The following is a 14,151-nucleotide window of genomic DNA, read 5'->3' as shown; positions in this document are numbered from 1 at the left end:
GATGTAAGCTGTAAGCACTCTGTAGAGCTATCGCTGTGATTTGCATTTAAGCACAGCCACCTCACACACACACAAATACACACAATTACCTTTCTCAAGTTATTGTGTCTTGGGAACAGTCAGGAAATACAAGACTGACAAACACCAACAGATTAGTGAAGTACGTCAAGTGGTAGACCTAAGTGATAAACAAAGAGGCTATTGACATTGTAATTTGATTTAGACAGAAATGTCTGGATATAAAACATCTCAGCTGGGGACAACTTCAACTGGACATTTTAGTTTTAAAAAAATAGATTAAAGAAGAAGCAAGTCTTATAATACAAGTAATGAAGGCTTTGTTAGGTTTCCACAATGGAACAAAAAAAACCTTTTAACATTAAATATGTGAAACTGCTCTGGAAGCAGATGGGGCTGTCCATTAAAATCCCAAACTCACAGCAGTAGCCAGCAGATGTGGCAGGAAGGAAGGCTGGGAGGGAAGACTCTGGAGAGAAATCTAGGCCTTCCCTTCCGTGCATGTATGCCTGGATGATCACACCGACAAGAAATCTACAATTCAACAAGCACTTCATGTAGGCCATGCCTGCAAGCCACGCAGCTGCAGACAGAAATCTGCAAAGTATCTACAGTATGTGTCTCTGAGCATCTCCCTATGTGTGTGTGTGTGTGTGTGTGTGAGGAAAAGGAAAGAGAGGCTGCCATGTAAGATTTACACATGTGTTGGTCTATTATGAAAGTGTCCATTCTTTTATAATACATCTTAAAAACTGCTTATTTTAGCTGAAAATATCCCTGCAGACAGAAGCTAAAGCCATAACATCGCAACATAAAGGCTTATTAGCAGATCTGCACTGCATCAGCTTGTTTGTACAAAACTGTTTTCTAATACTGAACAGTGGATATGTGAGTGATACTATATATAAAAAAAAGTAGCCTGCAGTTACTTTGGGTTAAAATATCTCCCACAAGACACTGTGTTGTGAATAAAACCATGAAGTAGGCATGCAATGTGGGTGAAACCTCACCAGTCTCCATTAGAGCCTATTTATATAGTCATTCAAATGTATTCTTTTATTTTTATTTTCCATACGAACTGTATAAAAATGCTGTATAAATAAAGCCAAGTCAACTTGACTTATAAATTCCGTTTTTTTGTAATAATATAACAATAGGCTATTAAAGTTGTGCTAAAAGAGACAAACAAAATAGGAAGTGTGATTAAGTCATTTTAAACTCATTAGTATTAAGATCAGACAAGAAATTGATCAAAGCTTCAAATTCAGCTGATTAAATTATAATTTTACTCACACTGATGGTATATTGACAGCAACTCATCCCTGATCTATCCAAAATACAAATAAATTAAATTCTTTCGTTCTCTTTCTCTTTCTCTAATAATCCCAATTTGGAGGTGTAATGGTTTCCATGGTGATGTGTGCAAACGGATAATGGGGCAACTGTTAACCTTTGACTGGTTAAAAGCCCCAAGCTGAGGGAGGGGTGGCGGTGGCGGGGGGTTGCAGAGAAACACACACACACACACACACACACACACACACACTGGGATGTCAGAGAGAAAGGAAATTCACACTCATTTCCTCCGTGTGGTTTCGGTACAAATCAACAACATCCTGTCCTTTTGTGAATCCTGCCTGCCCTCATGCTGGTTTGCGTTTCAGAGTAGGCGTTATAACCCCCCACCACCACCACCACCCTTCTCCTCTCCTCCCCCCTCCCTCTCCTCCTTCTTCTCCTCAGTTTTTTTACGCTCCCATAGAAGCTGTAGTCATACCTCACATTGTTACAGAGGAAGGAAGGGCACGTCCTTGTTCGCAATAAACGGCTTTAGATAGAACAGGGACACAAGAGGAGCGGCCATTATTTTGCCTAATCGAGCCGAGGCAAGTGATCTGAGAGGTTCTCTTGCATCTTGTACACTGATTAAAGTGGAGAATAGCCCTCATACTATACCAGTTTATTCATCAAACCCTCTGGTATCATATTCCTGCAGATTTATGACTTTGTTTTGTTTCCTAAAATCTTGGCCTTCACTGCACCTTCATGTTTTTCATTAGACATTTTGGCACCCATTTATCAGAATCAGAAGAATATTAGAGATCCGAAAAAAAGAAAATAATTCTTTGCAGATTGAGCCCACTCATATATCTCCCTCTATTACACAATGCCACCATAATCACGTCTCCTTTAACATGTAGCAGGAAGCGCGACCTGCATAGATAAATAAATTAAGAGCCTAAAATAAAGCTAGAGTGGCACCACAGCCGATGAGTCGACTCTTTATGTAAATCAGCCCTGACATTGCCCTTGTGACCAAAAAAAAAGCCCCCACCTCCTCATTCCCTCACCCCCTTCTCTCTCACACACACAGGCGCCTCATTCGCCATTTCTTCCCATTCATAAAAATCTCGGCATCGCGCCTGCGCAATTCGGAGTCCTCCCCATTCATAAAAATGTAACCTCCGCATTTCAGCCCTCCTGAGTCGCTCTGCCCTCCCATTCACAAAAAAGAGAAAAAAAGTCGAGGCATCTGCGCAGTGCCGTCCCTTTCCTTTCCTCTACCCTCCCATTCATAAAAACTCACTTCCCTCCCCCTCGGTGGTTGCAACATCATATCCAAAGCTCTGCGTCCACAACCGCAGTCGCCTTTTACGCACCAGCGAGTGGAGAATAGTGCAGGAGACCCGCACTCCTTTCGCCTACATTGCTCATATTATTTCCTAACGTTTGGACTTACTTTTACTCAACGTTTGTGGAGCTACTCACTTGCTTGGACTGGACTGTAGCCTGCGCGCAAACGTCGTGCGCAGAGAAGAGATGAGAATTTTATCCTGAAACCACAGTAAGTGATCGCCTCTGGTGTTTTCTCACCGTAAAATGTTTGTGACTTGTGACCGTGCGGCTGCACGAACCGACCAGTCGGTCCCTTTGCTGCCTACGCTCCGTTCCTCTCTGTCCGCCGGATCGCAGGCATGAAAACGCTCTTGCAAACTCTTATTTTGCAACAAGCCGCTTCCCCGAGCTGTGTTTGCACTTTGAGTCAATATTTAACCACCGATTTCGTCCCAAAAGCAAGGTTGAGGGCGCCGAGAGCGGAAACGGGTCGCGTTTTAAAGCGTAACTTGCTCGAAATGCCGCTTTTCTGACAGCAGAAAGCCTACGCAGGCTATTTCTACATCTACCGCGTCGCTATCTGTGGCTTCCCTTAAAGCCACTGTCACGATTGAAGGCAGCCGAACAGATTCATATGTCCATCTCTGTGTAAACCTCCGTCCACTCTGAAGCCTGTACATGTTGGAGCCCATCTCGGGCGGTTGGGTTGCGTGTCTCGTTCTCGCTCTGCAGCGACCGCCTGGTTGGCGCACCATGTCGGTTGTGTCAGGTGTTCTTGCCATTAGCTTTTTCATCTTATCCGACTAACGGCCATGAAAACATAAAAAAAATGTCTTCTTTAGGTTGCCATGAGCGATAACGTACAGGTTTACGCATCAAACTACGCATTTAACTGCCGTCGATAAAAACTACGGATCTGTCTGGTGGCACACAGTGTACCATTTTCTTTATCATTGTCATATTTTTGTCGTTTACAGATATTAAGACTGAGGTGTTGAATACGTGGTTACAATGCCTATATAAACATGCTATTTGAGTATGCCGAGCGGCCGCCTCCGGTTTTTATGACTCAGTCCATTCACATATCGAAGGGAGGGACTCACGCACGCACGCATTTGCACACGCACTGTTCCGGCTTGGAACTCATAATGGTCTAGATTTGACGATCACAAGCGCTTGTGTCGGTGCCAGCAATGTCGCAACAGGTTTCTTAACCAGGCTTTTTGCAAATCTGAGGAAAAGCAGAGTAACAGTGGGTCAAGCAAAGCAGGGCCGACCACTGACACATTCTTAACTAAAACAGACCATCAATCAGCTGTAATAAACCACAGCTTCAAGGTTCAGGTTGCCTTGAAAGAATAATCCATAACATAAAGCATCTTCTGGTCTGAGTGAGCTCGTGTTCTGTGGGGTGTTACGCGATAAGCCGACCAGACAACGCAGATATGGGTCAGTGGAAATGTCGGTAGTGCTGCGCCGTTTGTCTTCAATCATCTCTTTTTTGCTTTGTGCAAAGTAGGTTAGGTCTTTGCAGACTGCCGAGCTCTCATCGATGAAATGGATGAAACCGATTTCATTCAGGCTCATCATGACTGGAGCGCATTGATTCAACACCGAGTGCAGCCAGCAGCTCTCATTCACAAAAACCTGCAGTTCACAAAATCAGATCCATTCACAAAAAGATTGGCCTGTTGCAAAACTGTATATTGAGAGAGAAAAAAGACTGAATCATGGTTAAATTGATATTACTTTATGTAAGTTAATAGTTGTCTGATTCTACACAAAGACCTAATTTCCGTTGCCTCTTGCGTTCATTTCGGCTTTGTTGAAGTTCCCTTTCTGCCAACCTTCTCCTCTCTTTGCTCTGCCTTGTTTTGCATCTTTGAGTCTTTTGCATGCAAGCCCTGCTCTCGGGTGCTCCCTGCTCTTTGGAAGGGAAGGCGATGAGAGCCCAACTTCTATTGTTCTAATGTCAAAGTTAGAATGGAGGCTGTTTGAAACCCTGTTGGTATTCAGTCTAAAGATCAAGATCATTTGGAAACTCTACATTCAGATTATAGCAGAGATCCTACCTGGAAAAAAGATTTTCGTTGAGAGACGGAAAAACTTCGGTTTTAAAGATTTAATAATTGTCTTGGGTGAAGGAAACTGCTTGTAAGATATGTCTGTTTTTCATGCTGTCCGAGGTGTTGATTTGAAACCTAGTGATCCCTGTGGTTCTTGGATAGTCTTTGTGTAGTTTATTACAGCCAAAGAGTTTCTTTAATCATGAGATAAAGCAGTGGTTAGTCATCAACAGTAATGCAAAAGCAGCAGGAAATTATACCACAGAGGGCAAAAAATATATTTAACCTGTTCCTCCAATATACATTAACGTGTGATTAAAGACTAGGTTGAATACATGCAAAGGATGTCTTCTTCTCACATCCTGTCAAATAAACTGAAAGTTTTGACCTCAACCTGGTCTTGTACTCACACTCTGCTCTTTAAAGCTAATGTGGCTGTCATTCTTTGGACAGTTGTATATTGTGATATATTAACTTCATGTAAAAAGACCACAATATTGTTCTTCCCCTGCCACCCTTTTTTTCTTCTTTGTGGTTTAAGATAAGGTCTTTTGAAAAGAAGGGGATGAAAAGAGCCAGAACTTAAACAACAGCAGATGTAGCCGCTCATAACTGTCTCTTTTGTATCTGTCTTTACAGTATTGCTAAATGCTGCTTTAGAGTGAAGACGTGCGAGGCACCAGCCTACACATGGAGTCCAGGGTTCCCCACCACATCCCCGGAGTGTCCTCCTCCCTCATATCCCAGCCCCTGCTGGACAGTCGAGTGCCCTACGGCCGCCTGCAGCACCCTCTCACCATTTACCCCATTGACCAGATAAAGTCCTCGCATGTGGAGAATGACTACATCGACAGCCCTGCCGTCGTCTCCCAGCAGCCCCCGAGCCAGAAGTCTGTAAACCGAAGAATCACCTGGCTTGGTCAGAATCAGGAGGCCTTCCTTGGGGCAAACCACAACCATCATCACAATCACCAACACCAGCACCACCAGCAGGGCAGGTGCGAGCCCCACCCTCACCAGGACACCACCACCCACCCTTGGATTTCCTTCAGCGGGAGGCCCAGCTCCATCAGCAGCAGCAGCAGCACCTCGTCTGATCAGAGGCTACTGGACCACGCTGCGCCCACCCCAATGGTGGACCACCACCCAAACCTGCACCCCCACCAGGGTCCTGTAAACACAATCACTACCCGAACTCCAGGCTGCTTCACGTCCTCTGAATCGAAAGTCCTCACCTCCTCTTCCTCTGCTTCCTCTTGCTCCTCCTCCTCTAAATCGCTGGACCTCAAGTCTGCAAAGATGCCCGCAGGAGGCGTGTGCACCACTGGAGGCCAGCAGGGGTTGGCGCTGATCCCTTCCTCCCCAGCCGAGAAGAAGCACCTCCTTCTCTGCGAGCACTGCGGGAAGTGTCGATGCACAGAGTGTACGCTCCCCCGAACCCTCCCCTCTTGCTGGGTCTGCAACCAGGAGTGCCTGTGCTCTGCTCAGAGCCTGGTGGATACCGCCACCTGCATGTGCCTGGTTAAAGGGATCTTCTACCACTGCACCGAGGATGAGGACGATGAGGGCTCCTGCGCCGACAAGCCCTGCTCGTGCTCCCAGGCCAACTGCTGCGCGCGCTGGTCCTTCATGGCTGCCCTTTCCGTTGTCCTGCCTTGCCTGGTCTGCTATCTGCCAGCTACGGGCCTGGCCAAACTGGGACAGAAGTGTTACGACAATGTTAGCAGGCCCGGCTGCCGTTGCAAGAACTCGCAGGGTGGCGCGAACGTCCCCGTGTGTAAAAATGGAGGCGTGGAAGCAAAAGTTGGGACGCTAGAGAAGCAGCAGCAGGGGTCATGATACTGGACCAAACTGGCTGGCAGTGGCCTTGCTAAATAATGGACAGGACCACACAGTACTTGCTTGCTCTCTATGGATAGGACAATCCAACACCAACCCCTTAAACTACCCCATTAATCTGCTGGAAGATGACTTATGTAAAACAAAGGTACTTAAATGGCTTCTTGACCTATGTTTAATAGGGTGGATGATCAGCAGGGGCCTCATCTGAGAGAGTTGGCTAATAGGAATAGCTAACAGGCCTTCTGTGATCTTTTTCTTTTTTGTAAGAGTGACACAAGAAGAAGAGACTAGATTGTGGGACTGGTGTTTGTGTTTTGCAAAGATGGCTGAAGGCACAAAGTCATTGTACCTCTCTGCTGCTCTGTATTTCTCAGCTAATTTTGTAACGGTAACTAATCAGAAGCTGGTTGCTGATCCTCGGATAACATAAAAGTTATTTGATGGAGATAAATATCTGTACACCCCCCCTCCCACCCCCAAAAGCACAGCCCAGTATCCCTCTGTCTGAACAAACACGAAAACAAGTGATTACCTTTACTGTGGCTTTATGATAGGCCACTGCAAGAGTGAAACCACCACTTAGTCGCTCACTCTCTCCACTATTATGATGATCACCATCTTTTAGTGTCACCATTTTTCCTCTTTTAGCTTAAAGATGCTAGCTTAGTAATGCTAACATTTTATCTCTACATTTTTTTATCGCCACAGAGGAGCTGTAAAAACAAACCTTTTGAGACGTTAAAAATAATAGTAATTTCCCATAATTCTCACTCTGCATTGTACATAAGCAGTTGTACTGCAAGTGAGAGAGAGATAGTCACTTTACGGTGTGTTTCCTATTTTGGGGGGGATGAAGCCCAGACCTTCTAAAAGATTTTGAATGCTGTTCACCAATCACCTCAGAGGTAATGCATGCCATGACCTGCATGCTCTAGTCTAATGGTTACCCACCGTGCTAGAAGTCGATGTGTCGTAGAGAAATGTGTAAAAAAAAAAGTACACCCAACCTTCTCAGGGACTGTTACAGTAATCCTCTCTAGAACTTGGCCTACAGCATGTTGATTTCTAAACTGCCTAAGAGCCTGGTCTACTTCCTCTTTGCACAAGAAGGCAAAGAAACATTTTAGGGGCAAAAAGGCAATAGTGAATAATTTAAAACAAGTAAGCTAAGTGAGAGACAAACTGGCCAGAAAAATAATGTTTCCGGAGGAGAAGGGATACAAGTGATAAGAGAGTGAAGAGGGGAGAGAAGGCATAGCAAAGTTGTTGTTGTGTTTGTATCTATTCAGCCTTTGTCTAAATCAAACCTGCCACTTGCACAACCTTTTTAGGAAGACGCAAACCCCTTAAAGGATGTACTAAAGCACAGTATTAACCACCTCAGCTATCTCACATTACGTTCTCGTGCACTACATTTAGTCTACACACCCCAGCCCCCCTCTACACACACACACACACACACACACACAGTGTCTTCATTAAATTCTAATCATTATGCTGCATAGCTGCGTTAGTCAGATAGTCTGTCTTTTATTCTTAAAATCTATTTTTGTGGCTTGCATGACGTTCTTAGGACTTTGCCAAAGGAAGCTAGCATACAGTAGCTTGTTTTTCACCGTCTGAGTGATCACAGTTGTTATGCACTCTTGCCAAATGGGGTTGACGGCAGTTGGTTCTTAAAGGCATGCTGCCCTTTAATACAGATGGCCTTTTCTGTTTGGCATAAAGGCATACTGTCTTTGTTGCTCCATCAGACACACCTCTCTTTCATGTTGAACCCTTAACTTCCATTAGGGCGCCTAACTTTGCTCATACCTGTATTTGTCTTGTTGCACAAAGCTGATATCACACAGGAAAAAAAACGGAAAGAAAAAAACACACTGTCCTTAGTCTTGAATGTATGAGGCAATATTTTCAAAACCTAGCAATTCAGTCCGAAAGAAAGGTGCCAAAACTGAGAATGATTGTGTGACTGGGCAAAGGCCTAGTACCTGTAGGTGGGTGACAAAAATCACAAATGTTTTGACAATATATTTAGTAATAGAGCTATGCAGGTGAAATGTTATTTGCTGTAAATAGTTTCACAACATTTGTGTTCTTTAGAAGAGACTTTTAAATGTCCTTGAAAGATTGCATGGTACATTATAACTACAATTCAGTACAAAAATATATAGAGAATATATTAGATATATATTTTGAGGGTAAGATTAAGATGTTTTTGAGGTTGCAAGAGAGAGAAAAGAGGGAGGGTGGTGAGAGGAAGGTTTGGGGAGGGGTAACAAGAAATGACAGGTCTTTCTATCACTAGCACTTGATTTAGAAAAGTGTGCCTGGCAATAAAAAAAGAAAAAAAGAAAAACTCCTGCTGTTTATGCTATCCATGGCTCATTAGCAGTCGAGAGGCTAAGCTAATTCCCTGGTTCCTCTCCGAGTCCTAAAGACTGTGGACTCATTGAATCCACACAGGGAACACAATCTACCCCTATCCGGATCAACCCATTTCCTGCTGTTACTGCTCAGTGTCTCAGCTCTCTCCCTTCTTTTTCTCTCTCTTGCTTTTTCCCCCCTCCTTCCCTCTTCTTCCCTCTTCTTCCCTCCTTCCTCCCTGAGAAATTGTCCAACAAACACCCCTGGCCTTGATTGACAAACACAGCTGCTGTGCATAAACTTGTCATACCACGGGAGACGGGAGAGAAAGACAAGTCTGTCTCTCTTTCTCTCTCTTTCTCGATGCCCCCCCCCCCCCCCCCCCACCCCGTCTTTGTTTTTTTGTGCCATCCTTTTTAACCAGCAGACCCCTTTTTTAAACAGTTGCTGCCTTTCTTTTCTTTTACTCCTCAGCTCCGTTGCTGCAAGAGTAATGTTCTTCACTTCATGTTAGCTTTATACTTTTACATGTGCTCGCTACCCAGCTCAAGGTGTGAAATAATCACCAACGATGACAACTCAATGATTGAAAGCCTTTTCTATTCTTTTCTTTTTTCTTTTTGTTTTCCTTTGCTACAATGCTGTGACTTTTACACACCCCTATATGTGTCGCTCGTTTTGCGGGCACTGTTTTCTTTTTTTCTTTTTTTTTTAACCCAAACAAGAGGAAAAGTCTCATACAGCTGGGTGATGCTACTCCATTCCTTTATGCCTTTTGCAATGTCAGTGTTGGGGGATTAAGAACAAGATCTGTGCTTTTGTTTTGTTTAGATATAACAAAATCAAAAAAAATCTCTCATATAAAAGGTTCCCTTTATAGATATATTTATTTTGAAGTTCTATTTTATATAGTATTTATTTAGATGCCAACTTTTTGTTTGTGAAGAAAGCTTATGTCGAAATGGAATGTACATTGACAATGGAAATATATATTGTTAAATATATCTGGCTGTTGTGTCGTTACTTTTGTGAGTAGTTTTCAACCAAATAACACACACACACACACACACACACACACACACACACACACATACACACACACACCATACACTCTACCGTCAGAAGGACCATGCACCTGGAGAGACTTGAGAGAAAGTGAGATTTGGGACAAAAATATCAGAATCAGAATCAGAATCAGAAACTGTTTATTGCCAAGTAACATACATTACAAGGAATTTGCTGTGGTCTGAAGGTGCTATTGTTTTGATAACAAATAAGTAGAATATAAAAGCTAAAATAAGAATAAGAATAAAAATAAAAAAAAAAAAAAAATAAGATAAGATAAATAACAACAGTGCAGTGACCAGAATAAAGTAAAGTGTCCAGATAAAGTGTCCAGTAGGGGGTGAGTGCGTTAATGTAACGCAGTGGGGACAGGGGTGATGTACGTTAATATAACGTATAGCTTGTGTTTGTGTTCTGGGGGGGGGTCAGTGAGAGTTTGTCAGGTAGTATATGTCAAGTAAATATACTTGTTATGTTAAGATACACAGCTTAATTTGTGGCCAAATTTGTATAAAACAACATTTTCTATTATTTAAACAAAAAAAGGACCAACATGCTGAGTAAAACCTTAAGTCCTGTAGTAATGGTGCACATGTACAGTATATTTTAGGGCAGACCAGCTTTTAACGTCACTGAAACCACTTACTAGCTACTAGATGCTGATTATCATAACTATTAATCATTCTGTATTTTCAGGGGTAATAAAGGGGTAATAAAGAACATTTACAGGCTTTAGTTGTTTTACATCCACACTTCAACTTCCTGAGGTCACCCCACTTCCTGTGTCTGAATAGATCGCTCTCTATAAAACACTGGCAGGGCAGTGAAGGCCAAATAAAGCAGCTTGACCTTAAACAGAAAGAAAACATTACATAAGCAACAAGGAATAATTCACTGACTTCCTCTGGACGATGTAACGCCATACACATCCCAGTCAGATGGTCACTTCATATCAGCGCTTAAACTTGACGACTGCTGTGTTTGTGTGCGTTTGACTTGCAGGTTAAACTGACTTCCTTCTAGTTTATAGTGGTGGTCTGTTATAATCTGGATGTGTAACATTCCTTTCTCTCCAAAGCACCTCCTTATGAAGCACACAAACTCTGTCACACACACACACACACACACACACACACTGTCGTCACCCCCCACCCCCCTCATCCCCCAGCCCACCTGTGCTGCTGTTACCCCGAGGCGTTCTTCCTCCCCTCCTTCCCCTCTACACGCTTGTTTCCTGGGTGTTTACCCAAGTGCACCTGGGAGAGGCGAGTGGAACAAATGAACGACACAGAGCGTGTGAGAAAGGTAGAGAAGAGACAGCAAGAAAGGAAAAGACAGAAAGAGAAGAGACGAGAAGAGAAGAGAAAAGAAGAGAGGAGAAGAGCCGGCCTTCCAGCATCACATAAAGAACATGTTTCCGCTGCAGAAGCCCTGCAGGCGCTGCAGTGTCTGCTCCAACAGGTGAGATCAGAGACCAACCTGCCTGTTTAGTTGCCGGTCTGTCAGCACCCACCGGGGCCAGCACACACACACACACACGCACACACACACACACACAAACACCTGCATTTGACTTCCTCCACACCTACATTGTCATCTCCACCCCACCGGGCCACATACATATCATCAACACAGGAAGCTTCAGCACAGGCAGGTGAAGAAGAAACCATTTATTATCGCCTAGTACTGTGGCAGGCTGGATTCACTGAGGAAACAGTCCCAGGTCAGAAACTGTGTATGCAAATAATTATTTGTGCTGTGGTTTAGCCTGCTGTGCTACCATAAGGGTTGGGTTTCCCACAAGAGATAATACAACAAACACCAGCCAGAAAATGGTCGAAACTAACATTTGAAAGATTTCAAAAACATGTTTACTGTGTTTTCTTTTTTTCTTTTTGCTAAGCCGTGTGTGCGGGGAAGCCAGTATGTCGGACTGCTGCAGCAGCATGTTTGTGCTCTGCTTCATTTGCTGCATTATTGTAGAGTGTCAAGAATAAGGTCGTCACACCCAGCACGCACACACATGCACACGCACACATCAGCTGTTGTTATGGCAAAGTATTTCTGTTGTGCTGGTAATTTCTTACACATGCAGACATCCTCAAATCCAAGTATGACAGTGTTACACAAGTGAGAGAAAAAATAACTAATTGTCTAAATCAGCACCTCAGAGCAGGACATTAATTAAATGTGCTCCATGTTTTGGGGGGTTTTTTGTCATAAAAGAGAGGAGATGGGACAGAAAGAGAAAGAAGAAGAGAGAGTAACAGAGGGGTCATTTTATTCTGTGGCCCTCAGGCTGGATGGGACTTTGCTCCAGTTAGGACACATGTGACCTAGTGTGTGTGTGTGTGTGTCTGTGTGTGTGGGTTGGACCATCACTATGTAGGAGTCCAACTGAAAACAGTGGTTGTGTTGCGATAACGCAGGACAAAGGCATCAACAGGTGCGACCTCCAAGCGACATAATCTGACTTGACCCATCTCATGTTTGTCTTCTTATCTGCTGCCTTTAAACAACTGGCAGAACTCTTACTGCTAAGTCACCATATCCACCACACATTGATGTGACCTGAGATACCACTTAAAGGGGGCAAACCGCCACTTTTCAGCGTGAATCTGCATTTAGGTAACATATGTTAGCCTAATGCTCCGAGGCCCTGAGGGGAAACCACATGCCAGTTTCCTGCAATGAATGATGTTTCCCCTCAGCTGGTCTCTGAATCTGTTTGAGAGTTTCAAGCTAACTGTAATTTTGACTTTCCAGCACTTATGTGCTTCAAGTTAGCTCGAGTAAATCCCCTGCAGTTTGCTGTTTAGATGACATATTGCAAAAGTCATTTTCACATCTGGTGTAGCACTCAACCGAACCCCCTCGCACCACTGACAACCCCCAGACACACACACACACACACACTTTCCTCTCTTTCTCTCCCTTTCACCCCCATTCTCTTGCTCTGTTCATAAAACAGAATCTATAAATGCAGAAGAAAGTGTGATGAACTGTCTTTGATCTGTATGCAAGAATGGTAATATAGTGCTTTTCAACCTCAACGGTTCCCAAAGCGCTTTACATCTGCTTGGTCTCGTTCACCCATTCACACACACATTCACACACCGATGGCGACCGAGCTGCCATGGGGGCCTCCATCAGGAGCAACTTAGGGTTCAGTGTCTTGCCCAAGGACACTTCGACACGTGGGCAGGGGGAGCCGGGGATTGAACCGCCAACCCGCTCTACCCTGCTCTACCTCCCGTGCAACAATACTAATGCCCCAAGAAAACAGTATGAGATAACTTCCTCATCCGATAATAAATAGCCTGAACCAACCAGACTGTGGGGCATTGAGAACTTTGATTAGCGTCAGACACGTCATTTTAACCTTTGGACACCATGGTTGATGGCATTCCTGATCACGGAAGTCTCTGTTCCCTCCTGACTAATCACCTTTGGACGTCATGCTATGATTGGTCTCTCATCCAAGTTACAGCAGCACCACTATCACCTAATCTGACACAGTGACCGTCTGTACGTACCGGATGAAAACGTATAAAAACGCTTGGCTGAACGCTGTTTTCATATTTCTGGTGTTTCCACTCAAGCTTCTTTTTCTAATTGAAAAAGCGTATAAAAGCAGGTGTATGGAAACACACTTAGAGACTTGGCTGGCTGCCTGCAGGTGACTCTGGAGCTGGATGATGATGGCACGTGAGGAGGAGTTTGTGTGTGTGTGTGTGTGTGTGTGTGTGTGTGTGTGTGTGCATATGGGTGAGTTGGGGAGGGGTTCATGGTCATACGCACATGAGATCCTGTGCAGGTCTGCAGGAATGCACGCTCATACATGGGGCAGACATGGCAAGTGCACGCTGTTTGGAAATGGAACCCCTGACATTTAGACCTGCAGATTGCAAAATCATGTCGCCTCCCACCACACACACACACACACGCACAGATGTACACACACACACAGTACACCCCCCCCCCCCCTTTCCTCTCCTCTCTTTCCTCTGTGGAATTCAAAAGTAAAATGAACCTAAGTGTGACAGGACGGCTTTGGCTGCAGGAAAAACACACATTTCAACACTTGGGGAGTGCAGGAAAGCAGAGAGGAGAGGAACAGGAGCTGCAGGGACAGTCGGAGGAGAACAGGGAGCAAAGGAGGAGCGGTTGTTCAGAA

The 14,151-nt window shown here is 44.3% G+C and overlaps 1 protein-coding gene across 1 annotated transcript; it reads left to right on the top strand.

Annotated features, from left to right (window-relative positions):
* The first annotated feature begins 2,748 nt into the window (after positions 1–2,748).
* Positions 2,749–6,910, top strand: spry4 (sprouty homolog 4 (Drosophila)). Its single transcript, XM_070917910.1, has 2 exons — positions 2,749–2,863; positions 5,340–6,910. The coding sequence occupies exon 2, from the start codon at positions 5,391–5,393 to the stop codon at positions 6,537–6,539; it is 1,149 nt and encodes a 382-aa protein (XP_070774011.1). The 5' UTR covers positions 2,749–2,863; positions 5,340–5,390; the 3' UTR covers positions 6,540–6,910.
* The last annotated feature ends 7,241 nt before the right edge of the window (positions 6,911–14,151 follow it).

This window comes from Enoplosus armatus, chromosome 13, assembly GCF_043641665.1.
Source record: "Enoplosus armatus isolate fEnoArm2 chromosome 13, fEnoArm2.hap1, whole genome shotgun sequence".
NCBI lineage: Eukaryota > Metazoa > Chordata > Actinopteri > Centrarchiformes > Enoplosidae > Enoplosus > Enoplosus armatus.
Note: the sequence above shows the minus strand (reverse complement) of the source record. Positions and strands in the feature narration are given on the sequence as shown.